The sequence below is a fragment of the Dreissena polymorpha genome, unplaced genomic scaffold (assembly GCF_020536995.1).
Source record: "Dreissena polymorpha isolate Duluth1 unplaced genomic scaffold, UMN_Dpol_1.0 chrUn035, whole genome shotgun sequence".
Classification (NCBI taxonomy): domain Eukaryota; kingdom Metazoa; phylum Mollusca; class Bivalvia; order Myida; family Dreissenidae; genus Dreissena; species Dreissena polymorpha.
Genome location: NW_026273349.1, coordinates 161,334 through 181,703, shown reverse-complemented (window position 1 = coordinate 181,703; position 20,370 = coordinate 161,334). Strand labels below are relative to the sequence as shown.

The following is a 20,370-nucleotide window of genomic DNA, read 5'->3' as shown; positions in this document are numbered from 1 at the left end:
AAGCGTACAATGAACAGGACTACAAATGATCAAAATACTGCACTGAGCATGATTTACCACTTATCACTAACCCCAGCCATAAGATCCATATCTATAGCCCCATTAAGCAAGAAGATAGGGCATATACGCGTATGCGCTTAGGGGTGACTAGGTTACACGGTGATAGCTACGAAACTGTTCTGTGCCCCAAATGCAGTGTCCAAGACACCTTCGAACATTTATTCTTCATATGCCCTCAACACGCGGCCCAAAGACTAGAACTAAGTGCAGGTATAATAGCAGCATATAACAATATCTCTGTTAAAATTGATCGCCGTCTACTGTTAATGCCGCCGAACAAGATCGGATCCGTTATAAGACATGTCTTTAAATTTTTGCGAGATACGGGCGGGGTATCTCAATAAAATATAAATACACTAATTACATCGCACATTAGACAAACAGTTGAAATACTCCGCTAAGCGAGCTTCCACTGCGTATGCCTTATTAAACTAAAATATAAATATTACAGTTAAATACACAGCAATCTTAGCAATCTAAATATTATAAATATTACAATATAAATACACTAGATAAATTGCTTCCCTAACAACCTAAATATTAAACCGTAGACCCTTGTGACTGCTGAAAGCGGGAGTCCCGAGTGGGACGCCGCGGTGATGCGGGAGACGCCGCAAGAGAGAAAATTTTATAATAGTATATATATCTATCGATTTATCCCAAGATTTTATACAGACATCATATATCCGTAACAATATCTCTTCGTCCCCATACTAATAGTAACTTAAGGTTTAATTCCCATATATATTGCAAAACAAACATAAATATGTACGGAAAGGACAATTTTTACTATTTTTTGCGTAATTCAATTATCTCCCTTGCAAAAAACAAGATATAACGCAATTCGCATTAAACGAACAATTATATGAACACCTTATTTCTGTACCAATAGCCATTTTTACTTAATACTAATAGTAATTTATTTTTCAACCCACCACTTGAAAACAGACACAAATAAAAGGAAAAAAAAGACTCATTTTGGAACATTAACGGCTTAGAATTACCTCCCTTGCAATATAAAGCATATATGGAAATACCCCACAAACGCTCGAAACTTCAACCATTTAGCGTCACAAAATCTATTCTGTTAAAATTAAGGCTAAAACTAGATTCATACCTGCACTTAATCTATAAAATAAAGCGATACAGTAGGGCATATTAACCAAACCAGAATCTTCTTGCATAAATTATCTTCCTTAGGCTTATCCGAAATAGCAAAAAAATGCGTATAAACAAGTCGCGTAACTTTCAAAAGTGCGAATAAAGCGCGTCCCGGTGCCGGACTAAAAACACATCTAGGTAACTACATAACATTTACCCTCTCTGCCGGACCCCGTCCGTGGACTATAGCCATAAAGGGGCCCTCTGGGCGGGCACGGATGACTGGTCACTTCTATGTGTCAATAAGGCCGCTCGCCCGGGCCCGCACAGAGTGAACCTACGGTATTATCACGGCCTGAGCATAACGCGGATATGACAACCGACCTATAGTTACTCCGTCGCAGGGCATAGCCAACGGGTCACACCTGTGTGTCAGTGGGGCCCCCTGGTCTGTGCCCTGTGACGACGCCACGGATGGGCAAGGGCTGACAAGCTACACATTATAACCCAGTAAAACAACAACAACACTCTCTTAATAAAACGACGGAAGGGATTACGGTACCGAATATAACTGTCAACCAAATCATGAAATGTATCGGCCGCCTGTCTCGTTAACAACCGCGACCGTACACCATAAACGCAATTTAACCCTAAGGGCATGCTATCAGAATCAATGACGGATAGGTACGCTTGATAAAAATATAAACGAACATCTGTAACCACTATGTAACGATATGGACAAATCTAAAATCCCCCCTTTGTAAACCAAAAAATCGGGCTAACAGTATCCGGGTTCCGCGAGACCCTCCCCCCCCTGTGCCGGTCCTCGTTATTTAAATTTTTTTCCGCTGCACCCAGCACGCCGACGACGACGGTAGTGGGGTAAGCACGCAGACACTACACTTTCGCACAGAGACGGAAGCCGCATTAAGTGCGCACTCAGGTAACTCAATAGAGAAACCTTCAGTACAACCCCTTTAGATGTAGATATCACAACCATGTATTTTATATATGCATTATATTAAAAAATGTTGGATGGAGCGTGTCGGCTGGGGTGGTGAGGCGCCCCCCCCCCCCTCTCGCACTGTGGCTCTGTCGACACGACCCACCCAAGATTACCAAAAAAAGAAAAGTGATGATAATTAGTATATTTGTTTCTCAGTGTATAGATAGAATAACTTATTGCAGTCCATTTATTTACTAACCATTGTAATAGCCAAAATAACACATAGAACTGCTGCCTCTGATATCATACATAACCAGAACCAGTAAAGCGCTCACTCTCCTAATACCAAACTACCATAACCACAGTCCATCTCTTCTATCATCAAATAAATGATATATCAAAAACAAAGTCTGGCCCACACAACACCACAGTGCCACAGGCAATCACCTCAGAAAGAAGAAAGAAAATCTCGAAATTGTCTAAGCCCACAAAACAAAATAGTCATCTTGGTCCATTTACACACACTCAGTCCCTCTTTTCTATCATCTAGTACATGATCTGTCAAAAATCTAGTCTGACCCTCACAACAATATACAACCATTTCCCAAAATAGCAACAGAGAGTGCCCAAGCTACTATAAAATATGACACAAGGCAGCAGATCTGTATATGTACCAATACTAACACTATATACTAATATGTCCTCAGCGAGAGACGCTACATGCCGTCCCTCTTGAAAGATACTGAAAAGAATGACTGTTTGCAGTTCATTTGTACACTAACCATTATATGTTCCTATGTAGCCGGATCGAACCCTTAGCTCGACATACCCTAGACCAGACCACGATACTAACCTGGCATATTACACAAACACATAGGAATGCTGTCTTTGCTTTTATAACCAGAAACCCTAACGTGTGCGCTCTCCCTAATACCAAATTTACTCAAACTCAGCCCCTCTCTTCTTTCATCAAATAAATGACCTATCAAAACTAGTCTGGCCCTTACAACACCACAGTCTCACAAGACACTTAACACATCAATAAGAAAGAATTTACAAAGAGATTGTCTGCCCCCCCAACGAACTAGTCATCTCGGCCCAATCAAACAAACATAGTCCCCTTCTTCTATCATCAAATACATGATCTTTCAAAAACTAGCCTGCCCTTCGCAATAACATCCAAACTATATACCAAATAGCAACAGAGAGAGCCCACGTTACCGCAAGTTATGACACAAGACAGCAGAACTACACATGTATATAAGTACCAATACTAACACTATGTACTAATATGTCCTCCGCGAGGGACGTTAAACGGGGATGCAGTGTATCGGTGCTATACACCGGGCACTTAAAAGAACCAGGGGCGCCTCTGGAATCGGGGCGTTTCCTGTATCCTGCTCGAACCCCCACTAACACCTCTCATGGGGCGGAGAGCACAACAACCACACTTGTGTTAATGAAAGCTAGAATACAGGACATAATCTATAATACTATGAGTTTTACAAGTTAATATCAAACATAAATAAATCATATGATATATCAACGGCGTTTTTAGATCATTTATTTACTTTACCTATCCAATTATAATAGCAAATACAACATAACTACAAAATTAATACATCCCAGCTTGATACATGGTCTGGATGTTTGGCAGGCGGGTGGGAAAGAACGATGGTGACTCTGGGTAGGGCTTTGGGGGGCTCCATGGTTGGTTCTTGACTGATTTGTTGTCGCGCGCAGCGAGTGGGTGGATGAGGGTGCTTGTCTCGGGGGTCTCCAGCGGTTGGGTGCTCAGGCCGGGGCCGTATGTGGGAGCGGGGGGGGGGCTCGGTCTCGCTCGGCGTGGGTGCGCTTTTGCGGGGGCGGCGGGTTCTGCGATCTGGGAACTGCACCAATATACAACCCTTCACGACTGACCGACGACCGTAAATAACCGACAGACACCTCCTCTTCCGCTCCAGACAAATGCACAACAATCACATACCACACACTATACACAACCATACACAGATCACCACCAAGGAACCCGGAACACACGGACGTGGCGCTCTCATACGCGCCACCTGTAATGAGTGGGGGTGTGAGAGCGATACGTGTGTGTGTTCCGGGTCTTACGTACCGGGTGGTGTTGGGATGTGGGTCGCGTTGAGTGTCTTGTACATTAGTAATGTGCGGGACACTCGGCGGGATCCGCACCTCATCACCACCTTTAGGTTGATAGCACATTAAGGTCTCATTGGCCAATGTGCACGGAACTCTTTTAAAAATTAAAGTATTTGGCGAATACCCGGGAAGCCGGGGTAAATTTGACCTACTTTGGCTCTAAAATTAATCTTTTTCCCCTGAGAGGTCACAGGGGCAGGTCGGGCTACCGTAACCTCGTGAAGAGGCCAGTAGGACCTGTAAATAAACTCTGAAACACACACAGGCGGCATTGTGTTTCTGACAAACACATTGTGGTTAAGGTCAAGGTCAAGGTCATCCTTTACGGTCTATGGTAACAATTACAGATTTAATGGAAGTAATTAGCTTTAAAAAGGTAGAAAAGTATTCAATATTGAACCAGCGGTATAATTTCAATCTTGCGGAAATGGAAATACGTTTTATACGCTGTTGAACTAGATGTTTAATTAATTGTTTTGTACTATTTCAAAAAATGCAAATAATTGTTTATTAATTTGATAAAACTGGGCATAATGCATGTGCGTAAAGTGCCGTCACAGGCTAATCAGGGACTACACTTTAAGCACAAGCATTATGCCCAGTTTTCTCATAACGCGACTCATTCAAGAACAGCGCTTGATTATTTGATGTTAATATTCGCGATAAAGGTTAATCAAGTGCATGAGAAACGTTTTCTGACGAACATATTTAATCCTTATTGGTATTCTTAATATTGGGCGCATATCATAGCGGTAATGGTGTGAGCCGCGCTCTGCGAAAACTAGGCATAATTCATGTGTTGAAAGCGTCGTTTCAGCTTAGAGTTTGCAAACCACACATGCTAATCAGCCACTTTCCGCCTAAACTGGATTCTTAATATGAAGATACTTTTTTACAGCGAAAAATACCATTAACGCGATATGTATCGTATCTGATTAGCATGTGTGCGGACTGTACATGATAATATTGAAGGACGCCTCACACACATACGTTAACCCCCGTTTTCCCAGAACGCGTCTCGATATATATCTAGCTGTTTCGGAAGGTAGCCGCCAGTGTCAAACCGCGCCTACATTCGTTATCCCGCTCCAAAGATAAACGTCATAGCCCCCGTACATAAAGACGATTATATTTTGCGTTTGTGTAGAGTATCATTAGAGTTAGCGGTCACTGCGTATTTTGCACAGGAACACCTACCCCGAGTGTTATATCATACGTTTGTTTAACGAATTGTATTACGTTTAGCAGTCATCGTGTAAGATGCACTGACATACATACCGTGACTGCTATATTTTACGTGTGTTTCATGCAAAAAATGCAAATACAAGCCATCCCGCATTATGACTATTAACACCTTCTGTGACTATGTGAATATGAATGATAAAGTATAGTTCGCCAATATTAACGTGGCACTGACCTTTATGTTTGACAATATTTAGGTAACGATATTAAAGCGAGTTTAATCTGTTGAAGAGTACCTGAGTGAGTGCACTGTAACGGTCTCACTAAACAAATGCAAAACGCGCAAGAATACAACCAAATGAAATATTGACCACGATCAATGAGTACAATGTTGAATAGATGGGTTGTTGTAATTGTTTGATTGTATTTTTGGTTGGACCTTTTTGTGTTACTTTTCATTTTCATAGAATACAGCGTCTACAATGCTACACCCGAATCGGTTAACATCTCTAATGATATTGATCACGTAAAGAATTATATTATGACCCATTAGCGGGGGTTGCATTATCAGGAAACAGCACATCAGTTTTCCGCTTGCGGGTCATTTGATATACCGAGTTACTGATCTGTAGCCTGCAGACTAAGAAAAATAAATCCTTCAATACATATCGAATATCACTACTCATCCACATATTTCCTAGTGCAAACGACTTCTTAAAGGGACATGTTCAAAGATTGACGCATCGAAAACAAAATCGAATTTTAGTTGCGAATTCCTAAAAACAACTTTAGTATTTATATTGCGGATGATACTTGAAAATGCTGTGGTCAAAATAGAATTATATATTTATCAGTTGATTTTTATTAAACATTCATTATGCATTGTTTACGTGAACAGATTGAACAGTTTGAAATGTTCTATGTTTTTTATAAAGATAACTGACAACACGACACAATATAACATACAGCCACTTTAGAAAAAGAAGAATGCTTTTCCACAAGCATTCGGTTGCAAAAGGATTCAGATTGACATCGAGATAGATTTATCTCTTTTCGTATTTCGTCCGTGTGGTTTATAATGGCTTGTAAAGACATTAAATGGAGTGCCTTTTTATGTACTCAAACAAACGTGATTTTAAAAACTTTACATTAAATGGCAGATATGCGCGGGGAAAAGAAACCTCTTAAGTCAAGACGCACATCTTAGATAATACGGATACATTAATAAATGCTTATTGTCTGCGTTTTTAAGATATGAAGATTTAATAAACCTATGTTTAAGAGACGCGGTCACATAATTGTCTACTGTATTTTATGCATGTATGTTTTTCAACGTCTTTTCCAAAGTATCCCTTGTGAGCTAGGGAGCCTTTAGAAGATCTTCTCCGTAGATATCAGGTACTCGTTCTACCAGGATAGCGGAGAATGTTACATACAAGCTGGGGCTAACGAAACAATCTAGCTTATATTAATAGGATTGACTTCTTTCTTACCTTGACATCGTATAACAACGGAATTACAAACATGAACAACAATAGCGTGAAAAATTGGATTCAGGCAAGCAAATAGTCGCCCCAAAACGAAATATGATATTCATTATTCAAACCTCAGGGTATGGGGTAAAAGATATAGCGTTGACTGCTTCGTATACCAGAGAAGGAGAAAAACATAAGGTCTAATGGTCTCTGTACATCAAACATAAGGTCTAATAGTCTCTGTTCATCAAACATAAGGTCTAATGGTCTCTTTTCATCAAACATTCGGCTAATTTTCAAACCGGTTATAATCCCCGATGCTTTGCATTGACCGTTCTGATACGGTGATCCCTGTTTAATTAGTATATTTTTATGCTGCGAGTTATGTTATGAAAGTTGTTAATAAGAGTCGTGTTCTGAGAAAACTGGGCTTAATGCATGTGCGTAAAGTGTCATTACAGATTAGCCTGTGAAGTCCGCATAGGCTAATCAGGGACGACACTTTCCGCTTTTATGGTATTTTTAGTTTCAAGGAAGTCCCTCTGTGCCGAAAATCAAGTTAAGGCGGAAAGTGTCATCCCTTATTAACCTGTATAGGTTAATCTAGGACGACACTTTACGCACATGCATTAAGCCCAGTTTTCTCAGAACGTTACTCACAAAATCAAGACAACTATCTCCTGATAGAGTTTCTGGATTCAAAAAATGTTTCCTGCTTTTGTATAATTTCTACTATAAAGTTATACAAAGGAAAAACATGTATGCGATATTTATCGAGATTTAATTTAAATAATGAACATATGGCATTCGAAGAGTGTTACCCATGTCCAATACAATTTTAACCCATAAGATCGCATCCTGCCTCGACGACTATCCCATTGAGTGTTCCATTGGAATCAAGAGCTCTCTGATATAATAGAACGTTACCATGTAAACAGTTTTCATTTAGCGTTGTCCACTGTGACAGTTAACCATCCAAATGTAACGATGCATACAATTCAAACTCAATTTGAAATTACTGCTCGCAACTTATATGAAGATAGTTTAAATATGGGGACCATACATTAACCTATCTGCTATCACGTCCCTGTGCTTTTGCAAAACAATGCAACACCTCTAAAATATCATATACTTCTTGATAATATAATTATGTAAATATTAAATAGTTCCTACTATTATAATTTATTTATAATGTTTAAAACTATTACATTTTTATAGAGTATAGAACAATAATAAGTTTCTTGGTATTGCATATGCACATTTAATTTCTAGTATTGCAAAGGAAGTAAACACATCCGCCGACCCTTGTCTACTAGATACCTCGAGTGTTGTGTCGGTGTAGACCACCGCACTTGTATATCAAAACAAACCGGTCAAGTCCTATATCCTTGTTCAATAAAAATCTAGCCGCCTGCGAAAGACATGAGGCCGTACAACACTTACGTTTGTTAATTATTTTAAGGCCTACGTTGTTTTAATTTGGTTTTCATTACCAGCAATAAAATGTTGATTTTTCAAATAACAAAATGACCAAATGGAACATTTTCAACTTTGCACGAATATTAAAAAATATTATAATTTTGATATGAATGCTTCACACAAAACTGTTCATTTTGGGGAACACATAAATGTAGGTAGGTTTTAATCATACACGATCGAGGACACGTTCTAGCGTCAATATAAATAGTGGGACTTGAAAAAGCAAAACATGCATAGTCCTGTAATAGCCTAAGTGCGAATGTCCGTTACTGGCTGTAAATGTAGGAAATGATTTATAAATTGATCACACTGATGTTCAGTTAAACCACTGCTTGTCTGTCCGTGCCTGTTAGTCCACAAAGATGAGCAAGGCTGTGGTTTTCCTCTTCGTCATAGGTCTTATGATCTCCGTAGTGACAGGTAAGACTTGTGTTACAATTCATTCACTTAATTAGTGCTAAAACCGCTACTGCTTCTGCTACTGCTATTGTTGCTACTACTGCTGTTACTGATTATTCTCTTGCTTCTATTAGTGCTACTTTTAAGACTCAATTTTCTTATTTTTTGTACTATACGTTTATATAATATAAAATATAAAGAAGTGAAATTCCAGCTGCTGGAGCAGTATTGAATTTTCATTAAAAACAATGTATTTTTAGCCTGGTGGTCGACGGACTCACCTCTTCGGTTTCCAGACGACTGTAACAGCGAAGCCTTGCGGACCTTTGCGACCAACTGCGGAATCTCGGAGCACTCCATGGTACGCAGTTAATATCTACGATGTACACATTTGTTTTGTTGTTGTTGAACGACCGAATTAACAACTTTTTTGATTATTATTGTTTATCGATTTGTACGGGGAAAGTAGGAAATCTGAAGTCTAGATATTAAACGCTTTACGGTTTGGTTGAGTATACGCTTAAAATATAGAAAAATGAGACATATTAATGTTACATATGGGTCGTGCTCTGTAAAAAGGGGGTTTAATGCATGTGCGTAAAGTTTCTTCCCAGATTAGCTTGTGGACTGCACAGGCTAATCTGGGACGACACTTTTTGCACATGCATTAAACCCTTTTTTTCACAAAGCACTGCAATTATGTTTATTTGTACAATTAGGGGAAACACTACATCCTGAGGGATCCAAAGAGCAATGACATCAACAACATCGTCATAGTGATACCAGATGACTTGCGAGATTTCGGCACGTGCGAGAAGATTGTCCGAGATCTTAATGAGAGATGCAATAAGGATTACTTCGACTACTAACGCTATGTTAACATCAACCTCGGCTTTTCACGTTTCTTCGTCGTGATACTCTTCGATCAGCTTTTTATTAAGACAATACTTAAGTATGTTCTAACTATTTTAACAAACAATCTGGTCTTAATGCATGTAGTAAAAGTTTCATCCTTGTTCTGGCTAATCATGGACAACTCTTTCCGCATTTAGGGAATTGTTCGTGCTAAAGATGTCTTCTCTAAACAAAAGTCCAATAATAGCGCAAAGTGGTGTCCCTGATTAGCCCGTTTGGACTGCTCTGATAATTTATTACGACGCTTTACGCACATGCGTTAAGCCCAGTTTTTCAAGAATTCTGTTAATTTAAACAAAACGAACCGATTGTTTTTAGACTGAGACCAGGAGCTGTAAACTTTTATTTGCCGTAAATATCTGTAAATTCCTAAACTGTGTTTTATGTATTTAAGGCCGCTTCTGCTAATAAATATTATCGTCTCGCACTTGTTGTATTTGTTAAATGAACATACTTTGTCTGTGGAAAGTGTTGCAAAATACACTCACCTTTGATAAAAAGGCTTTTAATACTTTGTATACGATGTACTGGGGTCTGCATTGCAGATATAATAACAGAAAGAAAACACAGTGTTTTGATAATAATTATTTAAAATATGTGGATCATGGGTTTGTCATAAAACCAAGGCTTATTAATTTGTGATTATTGCTTATAGTATTCAAACAGATACATTTGGATATGAACGTACTAGATTAAGCGTGTATTTAAATGGGAAAACCTGGTTTCAAAGACAAGGGATATATTAAATTTGGACCATGCTCTGTAAAAAGGGAGTTTAATGCAGGTGCGTAAAGTGTCATCCCAGATGAACCTGTGCAGTCAGCACATATTGTTCAGGGACAACGCTTTCCCTCTAAACTAGATTTTTGCTAAGAAGAGACTTTCTTGAAAGGAAAAATATCATTAAAGCGGAAAGTGTTGTCCCTGATTAGCCTGTGCACAGGCTAATCTGGGACGACACTTTATGCACATGTATAAAACCCCCTTTTCTTAAAGAGCAGCTCAACTTTAAAATGGCAAATTGACTTTTGCATGCGTGATAATATTTATTTGCAATAAGCTCTTATGGATTAGCAAATATCTCCTGTTTGTTGAACTAATACACGTCTCACGTCATAATAAGTATTTAACATCCATGACTTAAACGGAACATTTAACAGATTATGGCATGTTCTGAAGTTTGCGAACTAATGCTTTAAATTCATGTAAACATCGGAACAAAAGAGTTTCAGTTAAAAACAAAAATTAACCCGTTTATGCCTAGCGTCCTGAAAAAAATGACTTTGCAAACAGCGTAGGCCCAGATGAGACGCCGCATGATGCGCCGTCTCATCTGGGTCTGCGCTGTTTGCTTAAAGGAATTTCAGTAAGTAATATTCTAAATATAGAAATACATATACTAGACATCCCTAATTTTGGAAATAAATTGGTCCAATTAAGAAGGATGGGAGAGTCCACTAGGCATAAATTAGTTAAACTTGAAGAATGAAAAAAACGTTATCCACACCTGGGCTCGAACCACTGAGCCTTGGAGCAAATTCGGCCAATCGTTATGACGGGATAATACACGTATTTTATACTTTACATAGGTAATCCTTGTAATGACACACGATTACACTATAATAAGGATAGCAACAATATGATGAAGATAACAACAGAACTTTCCTAATTATACAATCGTTTCGCCTTTGCAGCGCTTTAGAATTTTCAGGTTTTTAAATCGTCAAACAGATGCATACAATTGATATTTTAGAGCATAATATTTGTCCAGTATTACTGTTTTCTTTAAAAAAAAAACATAGCTTCAACAAAATTTTGCAATTATGAAACAATTTTTTTTATCAATTTTGTAAATTTATCAAAACGTGAACAGGTCCCATTAAATACAATCAATGTTTGAATGATATAATCTTACTATATCCACATTCCCAACGCCAACTGTTGAAATATCCACCAAATATAACTGTTAACTTTACTTTAAATGTATCATTATTTTAAATATGACATATTAATTTTATATTAAAGGCAAGATATTCAAAATTTCCTTTCGGCATCTTACTAATGGTTAATACAACATTTTACATACATTTAGTTAAGTAATTTTAGCATGAAACATGAATGCGAGCATTTAGTACGTTGTCTTGTATAAATTGCTATTAACCCATTTATGCATACCGTCTAGAAAAAAGACCTTGTCAAAAAGCATAGACCCAGATGAGACGCCGCATGATGCGGCGTCTCATCTGGGTCTGCGCTTTTTGCTTAAAGGAATTTCTGTAAGAAATATTCTAAATATAGAAATAAATATACTAGACATCCCTAATTTTGGAAATAAATTGATCCAATTTAAAAGGATGGGAGAGTCCACTTGGTATAATAGGGAAGAAAAACAATAGTTCAAGTAAAAGGAGAATAATACGAAATGATGATAACTGCATGAACTTGCTATACGGACACCATGTTAAAATCCATACCTAGTTTTTAAGTATATGTTTCTTTGGCATCGACTGCAAATATGAAATCGTACGAAGGTCTGCTAAATGAAAAATAACAGACAACTTTTTGGGGGTTTCTCATTTTTGTTTCCCTATTGACAGCGTAGTTGTTAAGAACAGAAAAATGTTCTGTTCAATATGGATGACAAATCACGCTCAACGTGGCATTTGCGAATACTAATAGACCAACTTATTTAATGCTTTGATCGTCGTAAGCAGCGATTAGCGCCAATGCCCATCTTGTTTGATTAAATCAAATACCCATTTTCCAATCAGGTCTGTACTGTTTAAGAGCAATTTATTTTATTTTATCGAAATTACACCTAAACTGCTTCATTTCAAATAGTCAGATTTGACTTCAAAAATTATCTACACCAACTACTTTAATAAAAAACAATACCTCTATAATATATATATTTTTTTCTTTTTTTTATGATTGTATTTGGTATTGGTAAATCACAAAGACAAGTAGCGGAAACAATGATATCCGTACGTGCTCGGATAACAATAAAGATACAACAATCTTAGACAGAACAGCTAATGCGATCTCGAGAGGCAACCATCGCATAGTTTCTTCCCTTAAAACAAGGGAAATAATTTTAAAAACAAAAGTAGTAATATTTCTAATTATCTATCTTAATGGATGATATATTTAGATGAAATATGTAACTATATGTTTATATTTGTTTTCTCTAAACAAAACATATTCGTGTCATACATATACGAGCATGTTTATAAACATTCGTAGTACGTGTTTACAGTACGGACAAATGGTGATCGCAAATACCAAGTACGCTCACCTGAGATGTATCTCGGTAATGTTATTTTGAAGCCGACTACTTTGAAGCCGACTACGGTCGGTAACATTTGCTTGATCTGGCTAATAATAATAAGAGCGGAACACTAAACCCTCGCTTCCTTAGTATAACATCCCATACACCCTGCGACGCATAATTCTGTACCCTTTAGTAGACATCACACTCCTCGAGATGCATATTCACTAAACCCTTAAAGGCGTATGGTATTTTTACATGATATTCTGACATCAAAGAGAACATACAACAACAAGCACATTCGTTGAATTGATATCCCCTGCCAATATGCTTCTAGAAACAAAACTTTTCTGGACGGATGGACAAAGCCCTTTTACCTCAATGTGTGACCTTGACCTTAGCCCCTAGGATTATGGGTGTTGAATGTGAAGCACCCCAAGATGATTGAGAACAACTATGGCAGGTTTCATGGCATAGTAAAGGAATGACTAAATAATGAATAATTTATCAAATGTGTGACCTTTGACCTCAATGTGTGACCTTGACCTGAGCCCCTAGGATTGTGGGTGTTGAATGTGAAGCAACCCAAGATGATTGAGAACAACTATGGCAAGTTTCATGGTTTTAATGTTAATGGAGATAAAGCTCTAAGCTTATATTAAAAAGCATTCTTTCAAGACACAAAGGGCCATAACTCCGTTATTAACAGATGGTGTACAATGTCATTTGGCGCGCATCATCCTTTTATCCATATATATACTCATACAAAGTTTCAATGAAATCCGCCAAAGCACTTCCAAGATATGGCTCCGTACGGACGGAAAGACGGACGGACGGAAAATGCCAAAACAATATCCCTCCGCCTATGGCGGGAGATAATAAAGGGTAAGTACTCTTATTTAAGCAAGTGTAGTGCTATGGTACCTGTGGCACTTCTCCTCACTGATAACTATACACCAATAAAGTGCCATGTTGAAGTCCTGTTAACTGTCCGAGATATAGCAATAAATTGTAAAGGAATGCACAAACAACAAAGGGATATGTAGGGTAATGGTTACTGTGCATGACACTTCTTCTCATAGATCTATATGCACTCATAGTTTTGGAGTTTCATCTTTTGCTATATTGTATAATTATGTATGATATATGTTCAATTAATAAGAAAAACGATCGTCTCCCTTGGTATACAATTCATTACAGTTTATAAACCCATTTATGCCTAGCGTCTAGAAAAAAGACCTTGGAAAACAGCGTAGACCCAGATGATGCGGCGTCTCATCAGGGTCTTGGCTGTTTGCTTAAAGGAATTTCTATAAGAACTATTCTAACTATAGAAATAAATTTACTAGACATCCCTAGAAGGATGGGAGAGTCCACTTAGCTTAAATGGGTTAACGTTCTTTTGACAAGGTTTTATTTTTAATTATGTCTGAACACATTTGCATTTTTGAACTCCGTGTCACAATTTGATACGGTATTACACCAACATGAACACGTACGACTGTCTGCTAAGTTTAAAATGCTCTAAATAGTAAATTATTAAGCTCTTCGAGCCCATATTAATTGATGCGTTATTGTGCTACGTTTAGGACATTAAATAGGTGATTCCACCACATTTCGATGGAACTTTTGTATATTTGGAAGTTTATGATGTACTTCCACGTCGGAGGCTGCACCATGTGTTCACCAGAAGAGCGCCCCAGCTTTTTGCTCAACTTACTAGACTCACGAAAGTTTGGATTAGTTTTATATTATAGCTGTAATTTCATGCTTTCTAAAGATGTTACTAAATACTAAAATATTTTCATATTTGGCTTGGCCTTGGGGTTGATAATGGGGAGGGGGTAGGAGTAAACTAAGAAAATCCCACAGATCCGGTATGGTAACCAATAACCAAACTCAGATACTTTATGAAACTGGGATCGATCCTGTTCTCAAAGGTAAGATGCGCGTTTTTTACCACTGCGCTTATCGGATAGTCTCGATGCAACTAGCGTGTGTGTGTATTTCAGGCTTGCTGTTTTACAGATACCGCTGGGTCTTAACCCATTTATGCCCAGTGGACTCTCCTATCCTTCTTAATTGGATCAATTTATTTCCAAAATTAGGGGTGTCAAGTATATTTATTTCTATATTTAGAATATTACTTACTGAAATTCCTATAAGCAAACAGCGCAGACCCAGATGAGTCGCCGCATCATGCGGCGTCTCATCTGGGTCTACGCTGTTTGCAATGTCCATTTTTCAGGACGCTAGGCATGAATGGGTTAATGACTCCATCAATAGGCAGACCATGCCCTTGTGAGACGCCAGGAGGAAAATTGATTTTTAGCCGAGTGTGTCTCAACAAACTGATGTGAGCTTTTGACCTTTAAATAACTGTCGGCAACTGTTCAGTAACTAACTGTTCACTCACGTACATAGGTACAACCGCACAGCTGTTGTGGGCAGCTTCACAGGGTGTCTTGTGCAACACAAATAAAAATACAATATATTCGCTATATATTCACTTTTATTCCAAACACAAACATCGATGATAACGTTCATCAATTTAGCGTTCTATTATCAATGGCGATTTATCAATCTAGCGTAGACATTAACGTTGTCAATAGCGGTTATCTGAAAGTCAAACATTCATACCCTCACTAAAATATAAAAATACAAATGCAATTTCATACACACGTATAAACAATTATTCACTTACTGAACAATGCCATCTGTGCCCAAAGCGTTGTGAAACATAGATATACAAAAGCGTACTTTACTGACGAAAATCTTAAAACCAATTGTGCTCTGAAAAGGCGGCATATTTTGCACTTGCATATGATTATTATTTCTAGGGACAGTTTGACCACACAATATGCAGGAATCGCCATTCAATAGATAAATTCAAAGTTCATTGTATTAATATGGAAAGCACGCATCACTCTTGTAACACCTTATCTTTGACATGAACTAGGCCGCAGTAGAATAAAACTGCCACGGACAGTTGACATGATATATTGCTATCAAAATGATAAACCCAAAATTAGAACTTGTACAAACATTCGCAGTATGAAACACCGAGGTAGGTCAAACTTTCACCGGCTGCCCGGATATTTGCAAAAGATATACTTTTGAGTAAAGGATCAGAAGGCGGCGGCCAATGAGACCTTAACATTCGTGTGTCAAAGAAACCATCCGCTGTGGACAGTAACAGAGCCAAATCAACTCCTGAGTCTAAATGGTATTTCTATAACAATCTGGGCATGATTCGTTCTGAGCTTTGATTACACGAGTGTGCAGAGCGTGTGTACAATATGGACGCGTCCGTAAAGGCGAGAGCATCGCCCAACCAATGCGATTGCCTGCTCACAAGAAAAGCCCAAGTCAGTCCAGTCAGTGACTTTACCGCGGTTAGCAACTACTACCTTTATAGCTTGAGTCAATGCCGCTTGTAACCACATGCCCAATTTCTTTGTTTCTAAAGGTGATAATATCATAAGATATTGCATATTAAAGAGGAAATATCCAGCCCTTTATGCTTTTTGCATTACCTAAAGCGAAGTAATGTATTTACTATATACATCCGTCGACCTTACACATAAGATAACTTAAATACGACACTGTAAGAAATGATTTTAAATGACTGATATTGGTACCTGATGAGTATGAGTTAATGTTTTATTATACATTTTATGACAATTTGTGTGTATTGCCTGCTCACAACTTCGCACATACTCCAACCACTTGATGTTTACCAATTCGATCCGTTCAGCGCTCTTATTACGCATAGTACGCAACCTTTATGCATAAACACATGGGTAAGGGGATAAGAAAGTGTGATGTGGCCAGGCGATACGTATTTCAAAGCAGTCAGCCCACTAAACATCAGTTCGGCAGTTAAAAAAGCTGGGATTTTCCCCTTCAACAGAAGCGCCATCTCGGAAGAGAACTATGTCCCATGTGAACCATTTAGGGACGAGACGCCGCTACAAAGAGCGGATACTATGCGAGGGGGGTGGGGAAGGCCATACTAGAATACTTGAAGAAAAAAGTGGTCCAAACTACTGTCACATCCGATAGCTATCCGTGCAGAATAAAGACCATAAAAAGAGCGAACCCAATCCAAGTGGTCGTGAAATTACAGGCGAACAATACATGACTGAAATCAACGAGCTCGACAAGGACAACTTTTCGCAAAAGCTAAAGGAAAGAAGCCAGCACATGCGAATGTTCCAATAACGAATATGCCCTCAAACAGTGACATCTTCCAAGATTCGTAGCCTGGGAATGAAGATGAGGACGATAACGAGGTCTGCTGCGTTTATCAGCAACGCTAGCCACCAACCATTAATGACCGCCCTCACAGTAAACTCCTCAACTGTGGACAATTTGACTTGTGCGGACATCCGCTTCACGTGGAATTCTGTCATGAAAAACGAGTTTTGCGACGCGGTGACGAGTTCCGTTGAGTCATTGTTAGTAAACATGTTTATATTAAGGTTCCTTGTCAAATTGTTCATTTGCTCAAATGCTTAAAGCATTTGTTCGCCCAAAGAGATGATCATTTTATAACCTAAATATGTTTTTTTTTTTATAATACAGAATTATTTTGTTACTGAATTTAGTCTTTTATGCAGTTATTTTAGTTGAAATTCTGTAAAAAAATATTTTACAGAGTAATTTGTTTTTTTTAAAGCACCACTCACCGGCGTGTATATATACATACATCAATTACAGTATCGTTTAATTCGGAACCTCACAAAGTCACGTGATCCTGCAACCTGCACCTACAAGTGTCGAAAAATACGAGTTGTTTTTTAGAAAACAAAATGTTTCCGATGGAAGTTCGCGTTTAAACTTGTTTGTTATTTATAGTTTGTTGGCATATCGTGTTATAATTGTTTATTTTATTGTTTACTAACAATCCACAGCTCATGATATTCTTAAAGCCCCTATAACGCTCAAAATAAACGAAAAATTTCGTTAAGTATTTTGTAAAATAAAGTTAGCACCTAAATAATCAGTGTTCATTATAGCAAAAGCCACAGTTTAAACGCTAGATGTGGTATGATGACATAGATTTTTGTAGATACAAAATGCTGGTTTTTTATTTATTTGTGACACAATTAATTCCATTAATATCCAGCGAGTATATCTATTCATACGACACACGAACACCATGTTAGTGTTCATGTGTCGTATGAATATTGTAGTGAAATAAGGTCACTTCCAACAGCCTTGCTGTTGAGCTAGCTCTTTAGCGACGTGGTTAAAGTGTCGGACTTCCACTCTGGAGGTCGTCGGTTCAATCCCCGGCCTGAGCTCGGTATTTTCACATTAATATATATCGTTGCGAGAAATTACAATGGAATTAAATATGCGAAACAATAATAAAAACGAGCATTTTGTATCTACAAAAATCCATTTTACCAGACCACACCTGGCGTTGAAAGTTCGGCAATTGCCATAAGGAACACTGATTTTTAATAGATTAAGATTATTTTACAAAAAATTGTACGAAATTTTCGTTGATATTGAGTGGTTATGTTATTTTAAGTGGCCGACCACTAGTAATAGGAAAACAAGCTATACGAACATATTTGTATTCTATATGGGCCGCGCTCTGTGAAAAGGGGGTGTAATGCATGCGTAAATGTCGTCCCAGATTAGCCTGTGAAGTCCGCACAGGGTAATCAGGGACGAAACTTTCCGCCTAAAGTTGATTTTTGCTAAGAAGAGACTGTTTAAACAAAAATAGCATAAAAGCTAAAAGTGTCGTCCCTGATAAGCATGTGTTGACTGCACAGGCTGCTCTTGGACGACACTTTACGCAACTTTTGTGCACTCAACCCCATGTTCACAGGGCGCTCAATTAAGTATTTCAGTGTAAGACACGTTCAGAAGCGGGTGTTACACGTTTTTAGCTGACATGTCTGTCAAAATTTGCATTTTTTCTGTATTTTCATACGTTAAATCCTGCCTGATAATAGTTTATGTAAATTATTATATCTTCTTTAAATTAAATTTTTAGAATTCATAGAACATAATATATTAAACTGAACAAAAGGACTGATTCTAAGTAGGGTTTGTTATAATGACTTTTGAGTTTAGTTGCAAAACAAAAATTTAAAGGGAGATAATAATTCCACTCTCTGATATCGTTATAACCACGGACACGTCGTGGTGTTTAATGTCAAATAAGGCGCATAAAACACACACACAGAACTGCCAAAACGTGTTTTCTTTATTTCCCCTATGTGTGTGAGATATTAGTTTGTAGTGAAAGCTAAATCGTTTTAAAAACGTGGTTTATATCATAACACTAGCTACCAACCATTTATGACCGCCCTCACAGTAAACTCCTCAACTGTGGACAATTTGACTTGTGCGGACATCCGCTTCACGTGGAATTCTGTCATGAAAAACGAGTTTTGCGACGCGCTGACGAGTTCCGTTGCAGTCATTTTTACTAAACATGTTTACATTAAGTGTCCTTGTTAAATTGTTTATTTGTTCAAATGTTTAAATCATTTGTTCGCCAAAATGAGATTATCATTATATAACCAAAATATATGTTTCTATTTTGTATAATACAGAATTGTTTTGTTACTGAATTTCTTCTTTTATGCACTAGTTAAAATTCTATAGAACAATTGTTTATCAAAGTATTTTTTTAAAGCACCACTCACCGGCGTGTATATATACATCCATTACAGTAACGTTTAATTGGGAACCCCACAATGTCACGTGATCCTGCAAACCGGACCTACAAGCGTCAAATAAAAAACGAGGTATTTTTTGTTAACAAACTGTTTCCGATAGAAGATCGCGTTTGACTGGTTTGTTATGTATATATTGTTGACATATTGTTGTTATAATTGTTTATTTTATTGTTTACTAACAATCGACAGCTCATGATATTCTTAAGTGGCAGACTAATAAGGAAAACAAGCTATACGAAAACATTTGCATTCTAATTGGGCCGTGTCCGTGAAACGGGGATTAAATGCATATGAGTAAAGTGTCGTCCCAGATTAGCCTGTGCAGTCCGCACAGGCTTATCAGGAACGACACTTTCCGCCTAAAGTTGACAAAAAATAGCATAAAAGCTAAATGTGTCGTCCCTGTTTAGCATGTGTGGACAGCAGTTCAGTTCAGTTTCAGTTTATTGGCAATCAGCAAAGCATATGCCTTTGGCCATTTACAAACACACAAAAAAAGACTTATGGCGCAGACCATCACAAACATCAAATAAGTAAGACAGATATTTCAGAACATAACATAGATAAACATACATATAAGCGATCAGAAGACATGTAAACTATCAAGGGTATTTTGTCGTATACGTAATGCTTCTTTAACATATTTTGCAAGATTATACATACATTTTTTTA

At 37.8% G+C, this 20,370-nt stretch overlaps 2 protein-coding genes across 3 annotated transcripts in view; both read left to right on the top strand.

Moving 5' to 3' along the window:
- Positions 1–20,370, top strand: part of LOC127863769 (uncharacterized) — a 105,514-nt gene that overhangs the window by 21,888 nt on the left and 63,256 nt on the right. The gene's annotated exons all lie outside the window — the stretch shown is intronic.
- On the top strand, positions 8,663–10,146 carry LOC127863771 (uncharacterized). The gene is made up of 3 exons (XM_052403419.1): positions 8,663–8,829; positions 9,069–9,169; positions 9,528–10,146. Exons 1-3 carry the CDS (start codon positions 8,772–8,774, stop codon positions 9,675–9,677), a joined length of 309 nt encoding a protein of 102 aa, XP_052259379.1. The 5' UTR covers positions 8,663–8,771; the 3' UTR covers positions 9,678–10,146.